This window comes from Rattus rattus, chromosome 2 (assembly GCF_011064425.1).
Source record: "Rattus rattus isolate New Zealand chromosome 2, Rrattus_CSIRO_v1, whole genome shotgun sequence".
Taxonomy (NCBI): Eukaryota; Metazoa; Chordata; class Mammalia; order Rodentia; family Muridae; genus Rattus; species Rattus rattus.
In genome coordinates this window covers 179,693,407-179,710,927 of record NC_046155.1, presented here as the reverse complement: position 1 = coordinate 179,710,927, position 17,521 = coordinate 179,693,407, and the positions used below count along the sequence as shown (strand labels likewise).

Sequence of the window (17,521 nt, the reverse complement as noted above, 5' to 3'; positions counted from 1 at the left end):
AGGAAGGCTACTGATTTGTTTGAGTTAATTTTATCCTCAGTCACTTTGCTGGGAGTTCTCTGGTAGAATTTTTGTAGTCACTTAAATATACTATTATATCATCTGTAAATTGTGATATTTTGACTTCTTCCTTTTTAATTTGTATTCATTTGACCTCCTTTTGTTGTCTAATTGCTCTGGCTAAGACTTTGAGTAATATATTGAATAGGTAGGGAGAGAGTGGGCCTCCTTGTCTAGTCCCTGATTTTAGTAGGATTGCTTCAAGTTTCTCTCCATTTAGTTTGATATTGCCTACTAGTTTGCTGTATATTGCTTTTACTATGTTTAGGTATATGGGCCTTGACTTCCTGATCTTTCCAAGACTTTTATCATGAAGGAGTGTTGATTTTGTTAAATGCTGTCTTCATATCTTAAAAGATGATTATGAGATTGTTCTATGAGTATTTTTTATATAGAGGATTATGTTGATAGATTTTCATATATTTAACCATCTCTGCATCACTGGGGTGAAGCCTACTTGATTATGATGGATGATCGTTTTGATGTGTTCTTGGATTCTGTTTGAGAGAATTTTATTGAGTATTTTTGCATTGATATTCATAAGGGAAATTGGTCTGAAGTTCTCTTTCTTTGTTGGGTCTTTGTGAGGTTTAGGTATAAGTTTCATTGTGGCTTCATGGAAAGAATTGGGTAGTGCTCCTTCTGTTTCTATTTTGTGGAATAGTCTGGAGAGTATTGGTATTAGGTCTTTGGTGCCTGATATCTGTCTAGAAAATTGTCCATTTCTTCCAGATTTTCTAGTTTTGTTGAATGAAGGCTTTTGTAGTTCTCTATGAGAGAAGTCTAAGAGAACTCTCTATGAGAGTTTTGCTGGAATAGCATTTGTGTTTTTTTTTTCTGAAACAGCTTTTTATTAAACAGCAAAGCAGAACTTGAACACAATTTTAAATAGTTATAACAAGGTCACAAAAGGGTTGCAAAATGTCTGCAATGTAAGGATTACACGTCCATATAGCTAAGTCACTCAAGGCTCACACTAATACAGGAGATGATCCAAGTCAAGCTGCATTAGTGGGTCTTTCCTGTTATAGACCTTACTATGATTTCTGATAGCAGCTCCTTATCAAATGGAAGCTACAAACTCAAATTTTAAACTTTGTTAAAAGAATGACTAAAATTCTGCAAACTAAGTAGTTGAGTTTACAGAAATTCTGAGAAAACAACTGAGATAAAATACTAAGGTTAATAATTATCACATATACAAAACTCTCTTATATTCATGATTCTTATACTAATATACTCTCAATTAATTTTGCAAAAGTTCATCTCCTGGGTACAAACAAACCTTGAGACCAAACTCTTAACTGGTCTCTCCTAATCCACTTACATTAGACTCAGTCCACTTTCATTTATGTCCCAAAAGTGCAGCTGTGGGTCAGAGGTAACACACATCTAGAGGGAAAACATTGGGAGTTAGTTATTTCTGTTTATCCAGTTTTCCTTCCTATTTCTATCTTTCCTCACACACCAGCATTCCTATCTTTTCAACACCAAATGGACTATTTTATGCAGTAGGGAGTTTTTACCTTCTCAATGTAACAGTTTACATTTCAAAGAAAACCCTTAATTTTTTATAACTTCAATCTATTTTTCAATTGATTAAATAGAAACCAGCAATCCTATCTTATTACTAAATATCACAAATGGCAAGCCATAGATAAGAAAGTGTCTCATTTTGGTTAAGTGTCAATGATTACAGTTCAGGTTACTCTTGTAGGAGATGAAGTTACTGTCAGGGAGGGAGATGGGAAGGAAGAGGCAGATGGAGGAGGAGAGGCACAAGACGGTGCACAAGGTACAGAAGCTGTGCATTCAGTACATGGTTTTGGTCACTTTTTCACAACATGGTTATTTTCTTGTATATTTTACTAATTAAGTATATGATAAGACAGTGCTAAACCTATATATATATAAGCAAATTGGCAAAACATTCATCTTCAAATTTCATAAATATCTGTAATTCTAATATAAAGTCTCTACAAGTGCACACTCTCATAGACTACCGTATACACAGGACGCTAACTCTTCTGTTAGGCATCAGTATTACCGAGATCTGACATTCTCTTTATAAATACTCAGGGAAGCAAACAAAGGTACTCTAACTTTTGGGTCATATTCAAGCCTTAAGGGGAAGGAAAAAAGCAGCAATCCACAGAAGAGAGGGAGGGGAACCCTTTACTTCCTTTTGCTTTTTGTATCAGTTGTTTGAAAAACACTAGAAGCAGACATGAGGTTTTCTATATATTGTCCAAGAACTTGATTTTCCGATTTTAGCTTCAGATTTTCTTCCTTAACTGCATCTACTCTTGCAGAAAGATCTTCAAGTGTGTGCTGGAGCTCCAACACCTGATTAATGAGTCGAGTCTTTTCTTCCAGGTCCACTTGATTTTCAGCATCAACTGTGTCCATGTCAGCATTCATCATCTTGGGGAACAGATGTTCAGTTCCTGAATGCAAACTCTTTAATGAATGGTCTTGCGTTTGAGGCGCCGGGAAAAGGCAGGATAGGTAGGACGCCTCAGGCCGCGGCTCTCCGACCCAGCATTTGTGTTTTTTTAGGGTCTGTACAGCATCTGTCCAGGATCTTCTGGCTTTCATAGTCTCTGGTAAGAAGTTTGGTGTAATTCTGTTAGGTCTGCCTTTATATGTTACTTGACCCTTTTCCCTTACTGCTTTTAATATTCTTTTGTTGTTTTGTGCATTTGGTGTTTTGATTATTATGTGACAGGAGGAATTTTTTTTTTCTGGTCCAGTCTATTTGGAGTTCTGTAGGCTTCTTGTATGTTTTTGGGCATCTCTTTCTTTAGGGTAGGGAAGTTTTCTCCTGTTATTTTGCTGAAGATATTTACTGACCCTTTAATTTGAGAATCTTCACTCTCTTCTGTACCTATTACCCTTATGTTTGGTCTTTTCTTTGTGTCCTGGATGTTTTGGGTTAGGAGGTTTTGCATTTTGCATTTTTGTTGTCTGTTGTATCGGTGTTTTCTCTGGTATCTTCTGCCCCCGAGACTCTCTCTTCTACCTCTTGTATTCTGTTGCTGATGCTTTCATCTATGACTCATGATCTCTTTCCTACATTTTCTATCTTTAGGGTTATCTCCCTTTGTGCTTTCTTTATTGTTTCTATTTCCATTTTTTAGATCCTGGATGGTTTTGTTCAATTCCTTCACCTGTTTTGTTGTGTTTTCTTGTAATTATTTAAGGGATTTTTGTGTTTTCTATCTAAGGGAAGCTACCTGTTTATCTGTGCTCTCCTGTATTTCTTTGAGGGAGTTATTTGTGTCCCTCCTAAAGTCCTCTATCATCATCATGAGATGTGGTTTTAAATCCAAATCGTGCTTTTCTGGTGTGTTGGGGTATCCGGGATTTGCTGTGGTGGGAGAACTGGGTTCTGACAATGCCAAGTAACCTTGCTTTCTGTTGCTTTTGTTATTGTGCTTGCCTCTTGCCATCTGGTTATTTCTAGTGCTACCTGCCCTTGCTGTGTTTGACTGGAGCCTTCCCTCCTGTGATCCTGTTTGTGTCAGAACTCCTCAGAGTTCAGCTGTCTCTCTGATCCTATGATTCTGGGATCCTGTGATCCTGAGATCTTGGGTGTGTCAGAGCTCCTGGGAGTCTAGCTTCCTCTAGGATCCTGAAATCCTGATGTGGTCCAGCTCCTGAGATCCTGTTGTGTCAGAGGTCCTGGGAGTAAAGATTTCTTTGGGTGTTGCAGGAGTGGGTGGGAAAACAGAGCCCCGAGTCTGCAAGCTGGAAGTAACCTGTGCCCCTGGCTGATGGGGTTTGGGTTTCCCTGGTTCCTGTGGGGTCCCAGTTCTGTTGGGTGTTGGGAACGATGTTGTGGCCTCAACTGTGATCCTGGGCATTTCACATTCTCCTCTGGGTGCAGGTTCAAACGGGAAGGAACCGTGCCACTGTGATCCTTGGGCATGTTAAAACACCTGGGAGTGGGACTGGGTGTAGAACCAGTGCCCAAGGTTTGCTTAGGGCATTGGTTCAGACCAGAAGGGATCTGTGCCACTGGCTGGGCAATGGGCCAGGGGTTGTGGTTCCTGTGTCTCTGGCTCCTGTGGGACCCAGTTACTCCGGGAGCTGGGGCAGATAATGTGGCCTCTTCTATGATCCTGGGCGCTTCAGAGCACCTGGGAGTTGGGCTCCTCCTTGTGGGACTGGGTGCACAGACAGAGCCCATGGTCTGCTCGGGGCATTGGTTCATACTAGAAGGACATGCTATGTGTATTTTAAAGGACATACATTTTATTAGTGGACCATAGATAGTCATTGTCCTGATCACCAAGACCTACTACATATCAATTGTCTAATAAGTATTTGCTGAACAAATGTTTTAAATGAGTGATTGAATGAAATCCTAGCCTCACATTGATCAGCCTTTTGTCAGTTAATCATGGAACCCCAACAAGATACTTACAGGCCTCATCGCTTTGTTGAGTCATGGCCCAAGGCTTGGGGATCTTGTTGTGATTTTCAAGATCAACCCATCCTCCTGACTTGATAATTCACTGGGAAGACTTAAGAACTCCTCATCTTTTTTCTTTTTCTTTTTTTTTTTTTTGTTCTTTTTTTGGGAGCTGGGGACCGAACCCAGGGCCTTGCGCTTCCTAGGCAAGCGCTCTACCACTGAGCTAAATCCCCAACCCCAAGAACTCCTCATCTTATAGTCACCATACTCTGAGCGATGCTTTATCACAGTGGGGAAAAATTACAATACGGTCATCAAAAGGAAAAGACTCATGGGAGTAAAATATTGTTGCTTTGTTTCTTGGTAATTTGTGTTGCCATTCATGGTACATTATGTAATTGCAGGGTAATGAGGAATACAGAACAGAGCTAGGCATGGTGGCATACATCTTTAACCCACTTTAACCCTCTCAAGCACTTGAGAGGCAGAGGTAAGCTAATGTGTGTGTTTGGGGCCAGCCTGGTCTACATGATGACTTTCAGGCTAGCCAAGGCATCTTGGAGAGTCACTGTCTCAGAAAGAAGGGGGATGGAAAGTAAGCAAAAAGAGAGAGAGAGACCCCAATAATAGAATCTATCACCCCAATTAGTGGCACACAGCTTTGGTTAATCCATTTTCCTTTCATTTCCATTTAGACCATAGCACATGAAAATCCCTTTCTGCACACTGCAGTGTGTTCAATTTCCCATTAAAGGCATTTTTGACTGGTCCTGGTGGGAGATGTCTGCAATGGAAGATAATTGCAGCACTGAGGCAGGAAGATCACAGGTTCAAGCCCTGCTGGGCTGCGAAGTTAGTACCAAGCTAGTCTGGGATACTTGGTGAGACTATGTGTAGGGGTTTGAATAGGTTTGGCTCCCATAGACTCATGCGTTTGAATGCTTGGCCCACAGGGTGTGGCATTATTAGGAGGTGTGGCCTTGTTGAAGTAGTGTGGCCTTATTGGAGGAAGTGATCACTGTGGGCATGGGCTCTGAGGTCTCTTATGCTTAAGCTCTACCCAGTACAGAATTCCAGCCTCTTCCTTTCTGCCTGCAGAAGACAATCTCCTTCTGACTGCCTTCAGATCAAGATGTAAAACTATTGGCTCTCCAGTATCATGTCTGACTGCATTCTGACATTCTTCCCACTATGGTGATAATGACTGAACCTCTGAACCTGTAAGCCAGCCCCAATTAAATGTTGTCTTCACAAGAGTTGCCTTGGTCATGATGTCTCTTCCCAGCAATAAAACCCTAAGACACCATGTCTCAACAAGTTAGTAGCCCGCTTTCTAGAAAGCGGCTAACTTCATAGGAAAGTGCTTGCCTACTATGCAGCCATCATGCCTGAGACCCTAGGTTCAATCCTCAGAACTTCAAGTAAATAAATAAACTTATTTCTTATCTTAATTTCTATTGTTTAAAGAGATACCATGACCACAGCAACTCTTATAAAGAAAACAATTTAATTGGGGCTGGGTTATGTAGTTCAGAGGTTTAGTCCATTGTCATCCTGGCAGGGAGCATGGCAGCATGCAGGCAGACATTGTGCTGAAGGAGGAGCTGAAAGTTCTACATCTGGATCTCTAGGCAGCATGAAGAGAGAGTGACACTGAGCATGCCTTGAGCACTTGAAACCTCAAAACCCACTCCCACTGACACACTTCTTCCAGCAGGGCCACACTTCCTGATGTCACCCCTAAGCATTCACATATATGAGCCTGTAGGGGCCAATCTTATTCAAACCACTACACTTCTGAAAAGGTTTTAGGAAAGTAAATTACCTTAAAATAAAAATGCTAAGTAAGTTACAAATAGTGGCACCTACCTCTCATCCCAGCTCCTGGGAGGTGAAGGCAGGGTGATAGATAGTTCAAGGTTACCTTCAGTCATATTGCAAGTTTGAGGTTAATTTGGCTATATGAGACCTTGTCTCAAGAAAAACCAAAAGAAAAATAAATTGAAACAAATAGTATTGTTGTGATACATAGAAGTGTAAGCATCCATGAAGAATGCATCTCTCACTAATGGAGAAACACGACCCAAGGTGAGGAAGGGAGCCTGGGAGACTGTTGTGAGCGATGCCCTTAAAACCCTCCATTATTGATGTTAATATTATAGTTAGAGTTAAGTATGGCTGGGTTCATGGAAAATCCCCAGCCAGCTGCAGAAGACTAATACAAATCTGGTGGTCAGGATGCCCAGTGATATGACAAACTGTGACCTTTCTGAGAAACCAACATCCTGCTGACATCAGCTGACCACAAGAGCTCTGTGTCCTTGGCCTACGTAAATGTTTCACACTTCGCCCCTCCCTTCGTTACCACTGTCATGGTATAACTTCAGCCTTGGGAAAAAATAAAATTGTCGCCTTGATCAGGCTCTTGTCTTGGCGTTCTTCTTCTCGTCGCTTGTACCCCATTCTCTCCTAGGTGGTCCCCAACCTCTGCTGACTGCCCTGCGGGCAGGAGACTGGAGTCTGAGTAAAGTTGAAATATTAGCTTAAGTTCCAGATACCCTCTTCATGTCCGTCTGCTGCCTCCCCTTCCTCTCTCTCTCTCTCTCTCTCTCTCTCTCTCTCTCTCTCTCTCTCTCCTCTCCCTCTCCCTCTCCCTCTCCCTCTCCTCTCCCTCTCCTCCCTCCCCCCCCCACCACCCGCCCACCCCAGAGCTAGAGCTACAGACAGTTGTGAGCTGCCATGGGAGTTATGGAAATTGAACCCGGGTCCTCCGGAAGAGCAGCCAGTGCTCTTAACCACTGAGCCATCTCTTCAGTCCTTTTATCTTTCTGAAAGAGAAACTGTCCCAAGGAATTTGTTCGTGACATCATTTTCCCAGGCCCATTTTCGAAGAACTCTCAAGATCAAAACTAGAGTTCTTTCCTGTGCTATGACCCCATGTTCAGTAGTTATAATAGGGAGTGGAGAGATGGCTCAGTGGGTGAAACTCTTGATGACCTGAGTTCAAGTCCTCAGCACCTGTATAAAAGCCAGGGGTGGTGACATATACCTGTGACTCCAGTGCTAGCAGTGAGAGGTTTGGGAGACAGATGGTTTCCAGGGACTTACTCTCCACAAGCACATGTATAAATGAGGGTTCCTCCCTCTATACCTACATATACCACATGTACAAAGAAAAAAACTAAAATAATAATCTGATAGAAACTCATTTGCTTAATTAGTATGTTTGTTTAGTGTATGTGTGTGTGTGTGTGTGTGTGTGTGTCCCCACACACATGTGTCATGGTGCTTGTATTCAGGGTCAGAGGATTTTTCCTTTCACCATGTGGGTCCTGGAGATTGTACTCAGGTCTCAGTAGCAAGTGCTTTTTCTTCTTAAGTCACCTCCCTGGTCCCCGGTTGTAGAATGCTTTACTAAACACTCACTTTGCATAAGAAATGAGTACTAATTCATTTAACCCTCAGAATAACCCTCTGAGGCAGGAAATATTCTTATCCCCATTTTTCATTTCAGGCAAAGAAACTGGGATCCAGTCAATTAACATCTTAATTTTGCACTACTACACACTTGAATCTCCATTCAGGATCCTGGCTTGCTAATCCCTCACAACATCACAAGCTAATCTGCCATTTCCCTAACATCTTGGTACTAAAGGAGATGGTGAGTCCTGAATGGAGTGGTTTGGTTTGCCGTTCATCTTCCTCCAGTTCACGTTTGGAGGCTCATCTCCTAATTTTCAAAACACAAAGTGCCTCCCAACAACCACGGAACAATGAAATATAAATGGTAAATATTGGCAAATTGTCTTGTATTTAAAAACATTACTTTGATTTTTGACCATTTCGTACATACATACATTTATTCCATGACTCTGTCCCCCTTACAGTCTCTTATCTCCCTCCTGTGATTATCAATCCCTACCCCAGACCCAACAATTCTCAGGTTCATGACTTTTGGCTTTGTTTTGTGATATTTTGTTTTGCTATTTTAACCAGGGCCCTATCCCCTGGAGCCTGGGAGGGAGTCATCAGGAGGAACAGGGGGCAGTAGCTTTCCTGTTCTCTGAATGTATCAGAGTAACAGTGAAGCGGTGAGAGGTAGAACTGACCCTGTGTCCCTTCTCCATCCCACACATGCTGCCTGTGCTTGTTAAAACCAGACTCGGAGCTAAAGAGCAGTGTGTCCCGCACTCCATCCTATTTATTTCAATGTCCTCCAAGGCTTTCAGACCTGGGGCAGCCTGGCCCCCTGGCTCTGTAACAGGGAAGACAGAGAATGGTAAACAGCTAAGGGTGTTAAAAAAGACATGCTGTTTACTAGGCAGTGGTGGCACACCCTTTAATTCCATCACTCAGGAGGCAGAGGCAGGCATATGTTTGAAAGTTCAAGGCCAGCCTAGTCTACAGAACAAGTTCCAGGACAAGCAAAACTACACATAGAAACGCTGTCATGAAAAACCAAACCAAAGCAAACCAAACCAACCAGCCAGCCAGCCAGCCAGCCAGCCAGCCAGCCAGCCAGCCAACCACACTGTCCTGGAGAAAAGCCAGCAGGTAAACCATTAGTAATAGACAATACTGTTGTTTATTCTGTGGTATAAACCAAACCAAACCAAACCAAACCAAACCAAACCAAACCAAACCAAACCAAACCAAACCAAACAAATGCCCATGGTGGGAAAGAGATGTTGGAAGGTCATGTAGTGAGTAAACTGAACACTTCCTGGGACTCTCAATCAGTGACCACAGTTAAAGCAATTAGCAGTTAAGCCCTGTTAAAGCAGGCCTTCATGTGTCACTTCTGCTGAATGTTAGAACCGTCAGCTTGAAGCCACCTTTGCTCCCTCTATCAGGTGACTTCAGTTGCCCACTGGGTGTTGGAAACACCTGATGTGTCTTGCTGTCTGTCTGCTATTTGTCATTCATTCATTTGTTCATTCATTCTTCCTTTTTCTTTTGTTTGCTATGTACTTGATAAAATCTTCCATTTGGATCATCTTCCAATGAGAACGCATACCTCTTTTAGTTACTTTCAATGGTGCCATGACAAAATAGCCAACAAAAAACGAGTAAAGGAAGAAAGGGTTTATTTTGGCTCCACCCTTTGAGGGTGTGGACAGCCACAGGAGGAGGAGCTTAGAACAGCTGGTCACACTGCGTCTACACTCAGAGGCAGGGAGCGATGGATGCTGTGCCCAGCTCACGTCTCTCCCTTTTCATTTTGTCTGGAACCCTAGAGCATGGGATGTTACTGACCACTGTTACCACCACAGCTAACCTGATCTAGATAATCTCTCACAGGCATGCCCAGACCCTTGTTTCCTAGGTGTCCTGGTCATCTTTAACTCATCAACTTGACACAGCCAAGAGAGGAAAGCTTTGATTGAGGAATTATCTAGAGGCAACGGCTCTCCACCTTCCTAATGCTGCCACCTTTTAACACAGTTCCTCATGTTGTGGTGACCCCCAACCATAAAATTATTTTTGTTGCTACTTCATAACTGTCGTTTTGCTAGTTATGAATCAAAATGTAAATATCTGATAGGAAGGGTATCTGATATGTGACCCCCATGAGAAGGTCTTTTGCTCCTCAAGTGGGTCGAGACCCACAGATTGAGAACCACCACTAGAGGTTCTGTTAATCTGTGGGCGTGTCTGTGGGAAGATTGCCTTAATTGTTAACTGACTTGGGAGGGGCTAACCCAACGTGGGCAGCGTTATTCCGTTATTCCATGGGTAGGTGACCTTGGGCTGTGTAGGGAAGCTAGCTGAGATGAGCCTGAGGGTGAACCAGCAGGCATTATTCTACAGTTACTGCTTTAGGTTCTACAAATACAAATCTGGTAGTCAGGATGACTAATGATGTGATAAAGTGTGACCTTGCTGAGAAATACATCTGACGTCAAGATGCCCAGTGTGATGACCTGTAACCTTCCGAAATACCAACATCCTGCTGACTAATAGATAAGACAAACCTGTGACCTTTCTTTTTTTTTTTTTTTTTTCGGAGCTGGGGACCGAACCCAGGGCCTTTCGCTCGCTAGGCAAGCGCTCTACCACTGAGCTAAATCCCCAACCCCTCCTGTGACCTTTCTAACATCCTGTTAACATCAGCCGATTGACCACAAGAGAGCTATGTCCTTGGCCTGCATAAATGTTTTCCATTTCCCCCATCTCTCTGTTACCCCTGTTATGGTATAAATTCAGTCTTGGGAAAAAATAAAATTGTCACTTGATCAGACTCTTGTCTTGGCGTCCTTCTTCGCATCTCTTGTCCCTCATTCTCTTCCAGATACCCTCTGCAACCTCATTGACACTGAGACACACACCCAGAGCATGTCACATACAGAGTTGAATGCCTGCAGCAAACCACTGAACTGAGAACAGGACCCCTTGGGGGGGATTAGAGGAAGGATCGAAAGAGCTGAAGGGGCTTGCAACCCCATATGAACAACAATGCCAACCAACCAGAGCTTCCAGGGACTAAACCACTACTGAAAGACTATACATGGACTGACCCAGGGCTCCAACAGCATATGTTGCAGAGAATAGCCTTGTTGGAGCACCAGTGGAAGGGGAAGCCCTTGGTCCTGCCAAGGTTGGACCCCCCTTCCCCAGTGCAGGGGAATGAGGGGGCAGTAAGGGGAATGAATGGAGGGGAACACCTGTATGGGGGAGGGGGAGGGAGGGGGACTTATGGACAGGAAACCGGGAAAGGGAATAACATTTGAAATGTAAGTAAAGTATTTACTGTTCTACGCCCAGTTTTCCAATTCAAAGTTCCCACGTAAGAGACAAAGACTTCAGCACTGTCTCAATTTGCTCAGTTGGTTTCACTTAGTAAAATGCTCTCCAATTCAAGTTTATCTGTGAGTAAAAGGATGCTGTACAACCATTCATATATATTCTATGCATTTGAGTACAGATCAACCCCCTACCCTCCACACTTGTTATCTTTTTCATTGTGTCCTTGGTGGGCTCCTAGATCAATTCTATCTTATTTATAGTGCCCTAATAAACTTCTCCACACAGTAAAAAAAGAAATGTAAATAAATATATCTAATAAAAAGTATTTAAAAAATAAAAGAAGTCAGGGGCAGTTTGTCCTTTCAATATAATCCTGGGGCTATTTGAGAATTATGACTATTAGTTATGTGGTTACATTCCAGTTTAAAGTATTGGAAATATATAATAAACAACTGCAGGGACCTTGAAAAAAAGGGGGAAAAAGAAAATAAGTTTCCTTGTCTACAGCTCAGTTATAACACTAAACATTTATTTAAAAATTATATTCATATGAGCTCAGGTGTCAAATCCCCTGGAGCTGGAGTTATGGATGGTTGTGTGTGGGTGCTCTTTTTTTTTTTAAATTTATTTACTTATTATACATAAATACACTGTAGCTGTCTTCAGACACACCAGAAGATGGCATCAGATCTCATTACAGATGGTTGTGGTTGCTGTGAATTGAACTCAGGACTTATAGAGCAGTCAGTGCTCTTAACCATTGAGCCATCTCTCCAGCCCCAGTGTGTGCTCTTAACTGCTGAGCCATCTCTCCATCCACCCGAATTAAAATATTTTTGATGTGACTTTTCTGAGAGCAACTTGGCAATGGTCTCTGTTGTAAAATTCGAATGATGGTGATTACAATACCACTAACAGTTATTGGACACTTTCTAAGAACTCTGAATGTTAAATGGGGCTTGGTGGTACATCCCTAATAACCCCAACGATTGGGTGGTAGAGGCTGGAGGATCAGAAGTTCAAGGCCACATACTGAGTTCAGAGTTTGGGCTATAGATCTGACCTCGGAAAAAACAGAACAACAATTGACAACTCTACATGTATTATTTTCTTATTTTTACCTTCACAGAAATCCTGAGAGTGGTGGTGGTTATTCCTATTATTACCACTTAGCAGGATGGAAAACCTAGGCATAGAAATATTAAGTAATATCCCTAGATGACAGTTCCTAACTCCAGCTATGGAACCTCAGGGTCTCCAGGCTGCCAGGCCCTTGTCCTAGTTCCTTCCAGTCTTCTCTCATCCTACAGCCAGGGGGTTTTTAGAGGAGAGAACCTAGAAAAGGCATGTGCAAAAATGTTGGGCATAGCAGGTGTCTGCACGCTGGACTGTGACATAACTGAATTGGGGATGGAGGGCAAACTCCACCTTGGCTAGACTCTCAGGATCTGCACTACATCCGTTCTCCCGGCAACTAGACCACAGGCCAGCGGCCTCTGTCACTACTGCATTCTGTCTCCAGTTTTCTTCAAACGCAGGCTCTCAGCAGGGAGGAGGAGGAAGAAAGGAGGCCGCCTCCTTCTCTTCCCCCGACGTCCCACCTCCCACCCGCAGCTTCCGCGTCTGCGCAGCCGCAGTCCTTGCAGCTCCAGTTCTGCAGTGCCTGGAAGGGTCTGATTGGGGAGGGTGAGTCCTTAGAGGGACCCCGCAGGCGGGAAGGGGGCGGGAGATTGGGCTGGGGGCGTGGGCAGTGATCCGGGGAGGTGCATTCACGTGTGACTGTGCATGCGTGTGCATGCGTGTTTCTGGGGTGGGCGGGTTCACAGTAGAGTTGCTCTAGGTCTGGGGTATAGGAATGGAGGGTCCATGTGGGAGAAGGTGACAGGGAGGGGCGCCTAACTAGATTGGGTCCTCTTTTCTGCTAACCTGGTCGTTTACTCGGTGTCTGAACATCGAACAGGAATTTCAGCAACCAGGGAGAAGGGATCTTACAGGGAGCTTACACTCTGGCGTCTGTGGTCCTTCGTGGGTCTGTGCACGTGCACATTGTCTCTCCGTCCCCTAAGGGAGGTTCCCATTTTTCTGTTGGGCTTGCTGCACCTGGGTATCTGATTGCATGCATGCATTGTGTCTGCCCTGAGCTCTTTGTGTGGTATCCTGCAACAGGCCAGGAACATGGGTCGTGAAGTACCACAGGTGCAGGGTTTAAGAGACAATCTCAACTCTCCAGAGCTCTGAGGCTGTAATGGAGCCCCCTTACCCATCCGTGCAATGGAACCGTAACTGTAACTACTAAGTAGGGCCTACAATCAGAATGTTTACCCCAGGAAACAGTGCTCTGTTACTGTTGTCCTCATCGTCGTCATCGTCGTCGTCGTCATCATCATCACCACTATCATGAGGCTTTTCCTCGATCTCACGCCTCTCATCCTTATCCATCTGCAGGTGATACGTTTTCTAATTCACAAAGAATCCAACAGATAGTGCGACGTGAACCCCCTGGTTCCCTCTCTCTTCCTCGTCCTCCGCCCCTTCCACACACTGTACTTGCAGGGTCTAATCTTTCCCCCAGGTTCCCCCATGTGCCACTGGCTCCTACCTGCCTTTTCTTATTTTTTTTTTAAAGTAACATTTATTTGTATGGGACACAGAATTCAGAGGACAACTCATGGGAGTTGGTTCTCCTGGTAATTGAACTCACGCTGTCAGACTTGGCAGCAAGTGCCTCTTATTCGCTGAGCCATATTGCCACTCTCCCTAGCCCACACCTGTAGTTTTCTTCTCCAGCTCCTGCTTCTCAGCCTAAACCTGTGAGAAACCATTGTTCACATTCGCACTTTTGTATCTTAATTTGGTTTCAAAAGTCACTATGTATGTAGGTGAGGATGATCTTGGCCTGACCCCTGCCTCTACCTCCTAAGTGCTGGGGTTGCTGGGGACTTGTGCTGTGTTTACCAACACAGTGCTGGGGACAGAGTTCTAGGCAAGCACTCTGCCATCCAGCTACATCCCTATCCCTGTTATGTCCACACCAACAGTCTTATCTTTTCACCCTCCTCCCTACATACACACCCCAACTCTCACTGAGGTTGCAAACTGTCAGCCCTAGGGTCTACTGTAAGTCAGACATTGCTATTTGTTTCACGAGATGTTTCCTTTTTAAACATTTGAAAAAATGGGTATTATAAACTGCAGGCTCTGTCTCTAAATGAATGAATGAATGAATGAGTGAATACATAAATGAAAGTCAGAAGAAAGAAGATCACAAGAGGGTAATATGAAGATGAGGAAGGGAAGGGTGGAATGTAGGCAAAAGGACATGAGTTAGAAAGATGTTACAAAGATTTTTTTTTAGTTTTTTGTTTTGTTTTGCTTAGTTTTGTTTTTTAAATGGTATATAAGTGAATTCAACTTTCTGGATACTGAAGCAATAAGAACCATGACATAAATAACCAACCAACCAACATAGTTGGAGGGCTGGGCATGTATTTGAGTGGCTTCATTAACCTGACCTTGCAATGCTTTTATTTGTGAGTTCATTAGATAAAAAAAACGGTTTGTTTTTTTTTGTTGTTGTTGAAACAATTTAAAAGTGCAAACGATGTCATCTGAGATTGTTTTCCAGTCTCCTGAGAAATCAGGTGGCAGCCATGTGTCTCTTGTGTTTGCTAAGCTGCAGAGGCAGGGCAGCCCCTCCCAAAAGGACACTTGATTGGTCTCCTACCATCCTCAGTTGTTCCTCCCACGCCACGACGTGGCTGTTCGTTCTTATTTGTTCTGTGACGTATTCCTCTGGGTTTGCATTTTGTTTTTCAGTTGTGGAAGTGAAAGCCACAGGGAGGTTCTTGGTTGATTTATTTTATTCCTGCTCCGTTTCTGATGTGCTCCGGAGGTGCTTGTGTTCCGATCCTTGGGGACAGCATTTCCATCTGCCGCACAGACACATGGGCTGCCCTGGATGGTCCTGCCCGCTCACCTCCAGGAAGTCTGGAGCTATCCAGTGTGCAACCGGTGCATCCATAGGCTCTCAAGACTCCACAGGGGCCTGGCCCAAAGTTCTGATGAGAAATCTTTGGGAAATTTCAAAATGGGTGCAAGTGTTTAATTAAGGAGAGGTGATGTTTAAATTAAGGGTAGTGTGGTGGTTTAAATAGGTATCCCCCCCCCCATCATAGACTCATATGTCTGAATGATCAGTTCAATGGGAATGACACTATTAGGAAGTGTGGCCTTATTGGAGTAGGTGTGGCCTTGGAGAAAGTGTGTCTCTGTTGGGACGGGCTTTGAAGTCGGTCTCTCTTGTTCAAATTTTGCCCAGTGTAGGACACAGTCTCCTCCTTGCTGCCTGCAGATCACGATGTAGAACTCTTAGCTCCTTCTCCATCCAGCACCATGTCTGCCTGGATGCTGCCATGCTTCCTGCCATGATGATAATGAACTAAATCTTGGACGCTCTAAGCCAGCCCCAATTAAATGTTTTCCTTCGCAAGAGTTGCCTAGGTCACAGCGTCTCTTCACAGTGATGGAAACTCTAAGACAGTTAGCCTTGAAGGCAGGGTGCAGCCTCAAGCCCACAACGTCAGGAGAAGGAACGTGCCCTTTAAACTTTTGATCAGTGGGTGATCTGTCCCTGCAGAAATCTCAAAATGCCTCCACGAGGTTGGCTGCTGTTGTCACCGGCGTCTTTCATGGATGAGGGGGTTGAAGTTCAGAGAGGTCGTGTGTCCCAGGACACACAGCAAGTGCATGGTGGAGGTTACATTCAAGGGCACAAGTTATCCCTGTGCTTTACCTGCCACTGGTGATGGTCAGCAGCCAGAAACTTGTAGCCATTCCCTTCCCACTGTCCTGGCAGTTTTTAAAAACATGAGTGCTTGGGATTTGAACTTGGGTCTTTATATATTTAAATATATAACATGTATTCACACGTATACATACACATGTGTAGGTAATGCAGGTTATATGCAGGCAAATATGTATTTCAAGTTAATCCACACCGGTCTCCATTGTATATATGAATAAGAATTTATTTACCCACTTCCTGTTGATAGACATCTAAGTTATAATGCTTTGACTTCTTGGGAGACACTACACAGTCTAATCTGGCCTCAAATCCGAGATCCTGTGTTGGTCTTCAGGATGCTGATATTACAGATGTTCTGGCTGCATCCAGTGGTTGTTAAGATTTGTTTTCTGGTCGCATGTAGCCCAGGCTGGTATAATGAACGGGCTATGTAGCCGAACTTCTTTTCCTGCTACCTCCACTCTCTGAAATCTGGGGTTAGAGGACTGCACCACCGCCGCAGCTTGTGCCCACTTTGTAGAACTGGAGAGTGATCCTGGGGCTTTGAGCATGCCAGGCAAGTGCTCGACCCCCTGCCCAGCCCCAGCAGGTAGTACTTTTAAAGTATTTGCATTTTAAAAATTGTATTTGTTTGCATATCTGTGTGCATGCAAGTACCCTCAGAGGCCAAAAGAGGATGTTAGGTTCCCTGAAAATAGTTACAGAATGTCGTGAGCTGTCGGATGTGGGTGCTGGGAACTGAACCGGGGTCCTCTGCAAGAGCAGCCAGTGCTTGTAACCACTGAGCCATTTTTTCCAGTTAGCTATAAAGCTGTAGCTCCAATTCTGAATACAAACACTCATGTTGTTCTTCTGTGTATAGCTTATGCAAATGTGCACACACAGTAGCCCATGTTGGCACACAAAAACCAAAGGCTGTTTTCCTCAATTCCTTTTTTTTTTAAATGTTACTTAATTTAAAATCAGTATGTACGTGTATTTGCACAGAAGTACTCTCAGAGGCCAGAAGAAAATGTTAGATCCCCTGGAAATGGAGTTAGAGAATGTCATGAGCTGTATGATGTGGGTGCTGGGAACTGAACCAGGGTCTCAAAACTGCCGAGCCTGGTGGATGCTCGCTGTTCGGCTGCATTGCCGGCCAGCATGCTCTTGAAATTTTGTCTCTGCCCCTCCACCAGTGCTGAGGTTACAGATTTGTGCTGCCTGGCTTTTGTTTTTAAAATATGGGTGCTTGGGATTTGAACTCAAGTCCTCACGCTTGCACAGCATGCTCTGCCCACTGAGCCGTGTGCCTAGACAGCTTTGTCTTTTTTTTTTTTTTTTTTTTTTTTTCTTTTTTTTTTTTGAGCTGGGGACCCAACCCAGGGCCTTGCGCTTCCTAGGTAAGCGCCTACCACTGAGCTAAATCCCCATAGACAGAGGCATGATGGCTTCCACAAACAAGCAGACAAAGGATAGTTTTCCCTCTGTCTTCCGTAAGAGCCCAGGAT

At 43.8% G+C, this 17,521-nt stretch overlaps 2 protein-coding genes across 3 annotated transcripts in view; one reads left to right on the top strand and one right to left on the bottom strand.

Moving 5' to 3' along the window:
* The window catches only part of Smim17 (small integral membrane protein 17), a 44,355-nt gene that overhangs the window by 15,374 nt on the left and 11,460 nt on the right, over nucleotides 1-17,521 (top strand). Inside the window, exon 1 of one of the 2 annotated variants that reach the window (XM_032894610.1) lies at nucleotides 12,864-12,913. The exons of the other annotated variant lie outside the window; for it this stretch is intronic. The gene's annotated coding sequence lies outside the window, so the exon portion shown is untranslated. Of the gene's footprint in view, nucleotides 1-12,863; nucleotides 12,914-17,521 lie in introns of those variants that run through there. 2 annotated transcript variants of the gene reach the window in all.
* Nucleotides 888-15,248, bottom strand: LOC116893463 (short coiled-coil protein-like). The gene is made up of 3 exons (XM_032895223.1): nucleotides 15,204-15,248; nucleotides 13,573-13,684; nucleotides 888-2,633 (listed from the first exon to the last, which is right to left on the bottom strand). Exons 1-3 carry the CDS (start codon nucleotides 15,246-15,248, stop codon nucleotides 2,236-2,238), a joined length of 555 nt encoding a protein of 184 aa, XP_032751114.1. The 3' UTR covers nucleotides 888-2,235.

Bases quoted from the DNA above. Each gene is read 5' to 3' on its own strand.
- LOC116893463 (XM_032895223.1), bottom strand. From the start codon at position 15,248: ATGGATGCACCGGTTGCACACTGGATAGCTCCAGACTTCCTGGAG. The intron at 13,685-15,203 runs GTGAGCGGGCAG...TTTGTGAATTAG, and splicing joins TAGCTCCAGACTTCCTGGAG to AAAACGTATCACCTGCAGAT. The intron at 2,634-13,572 runs GTAACAGAGCAC...GATCCTGGACAG, and splicing joins TGACGACGATGAGGACAACA to ATGCTGTACAGACCCTAAAA.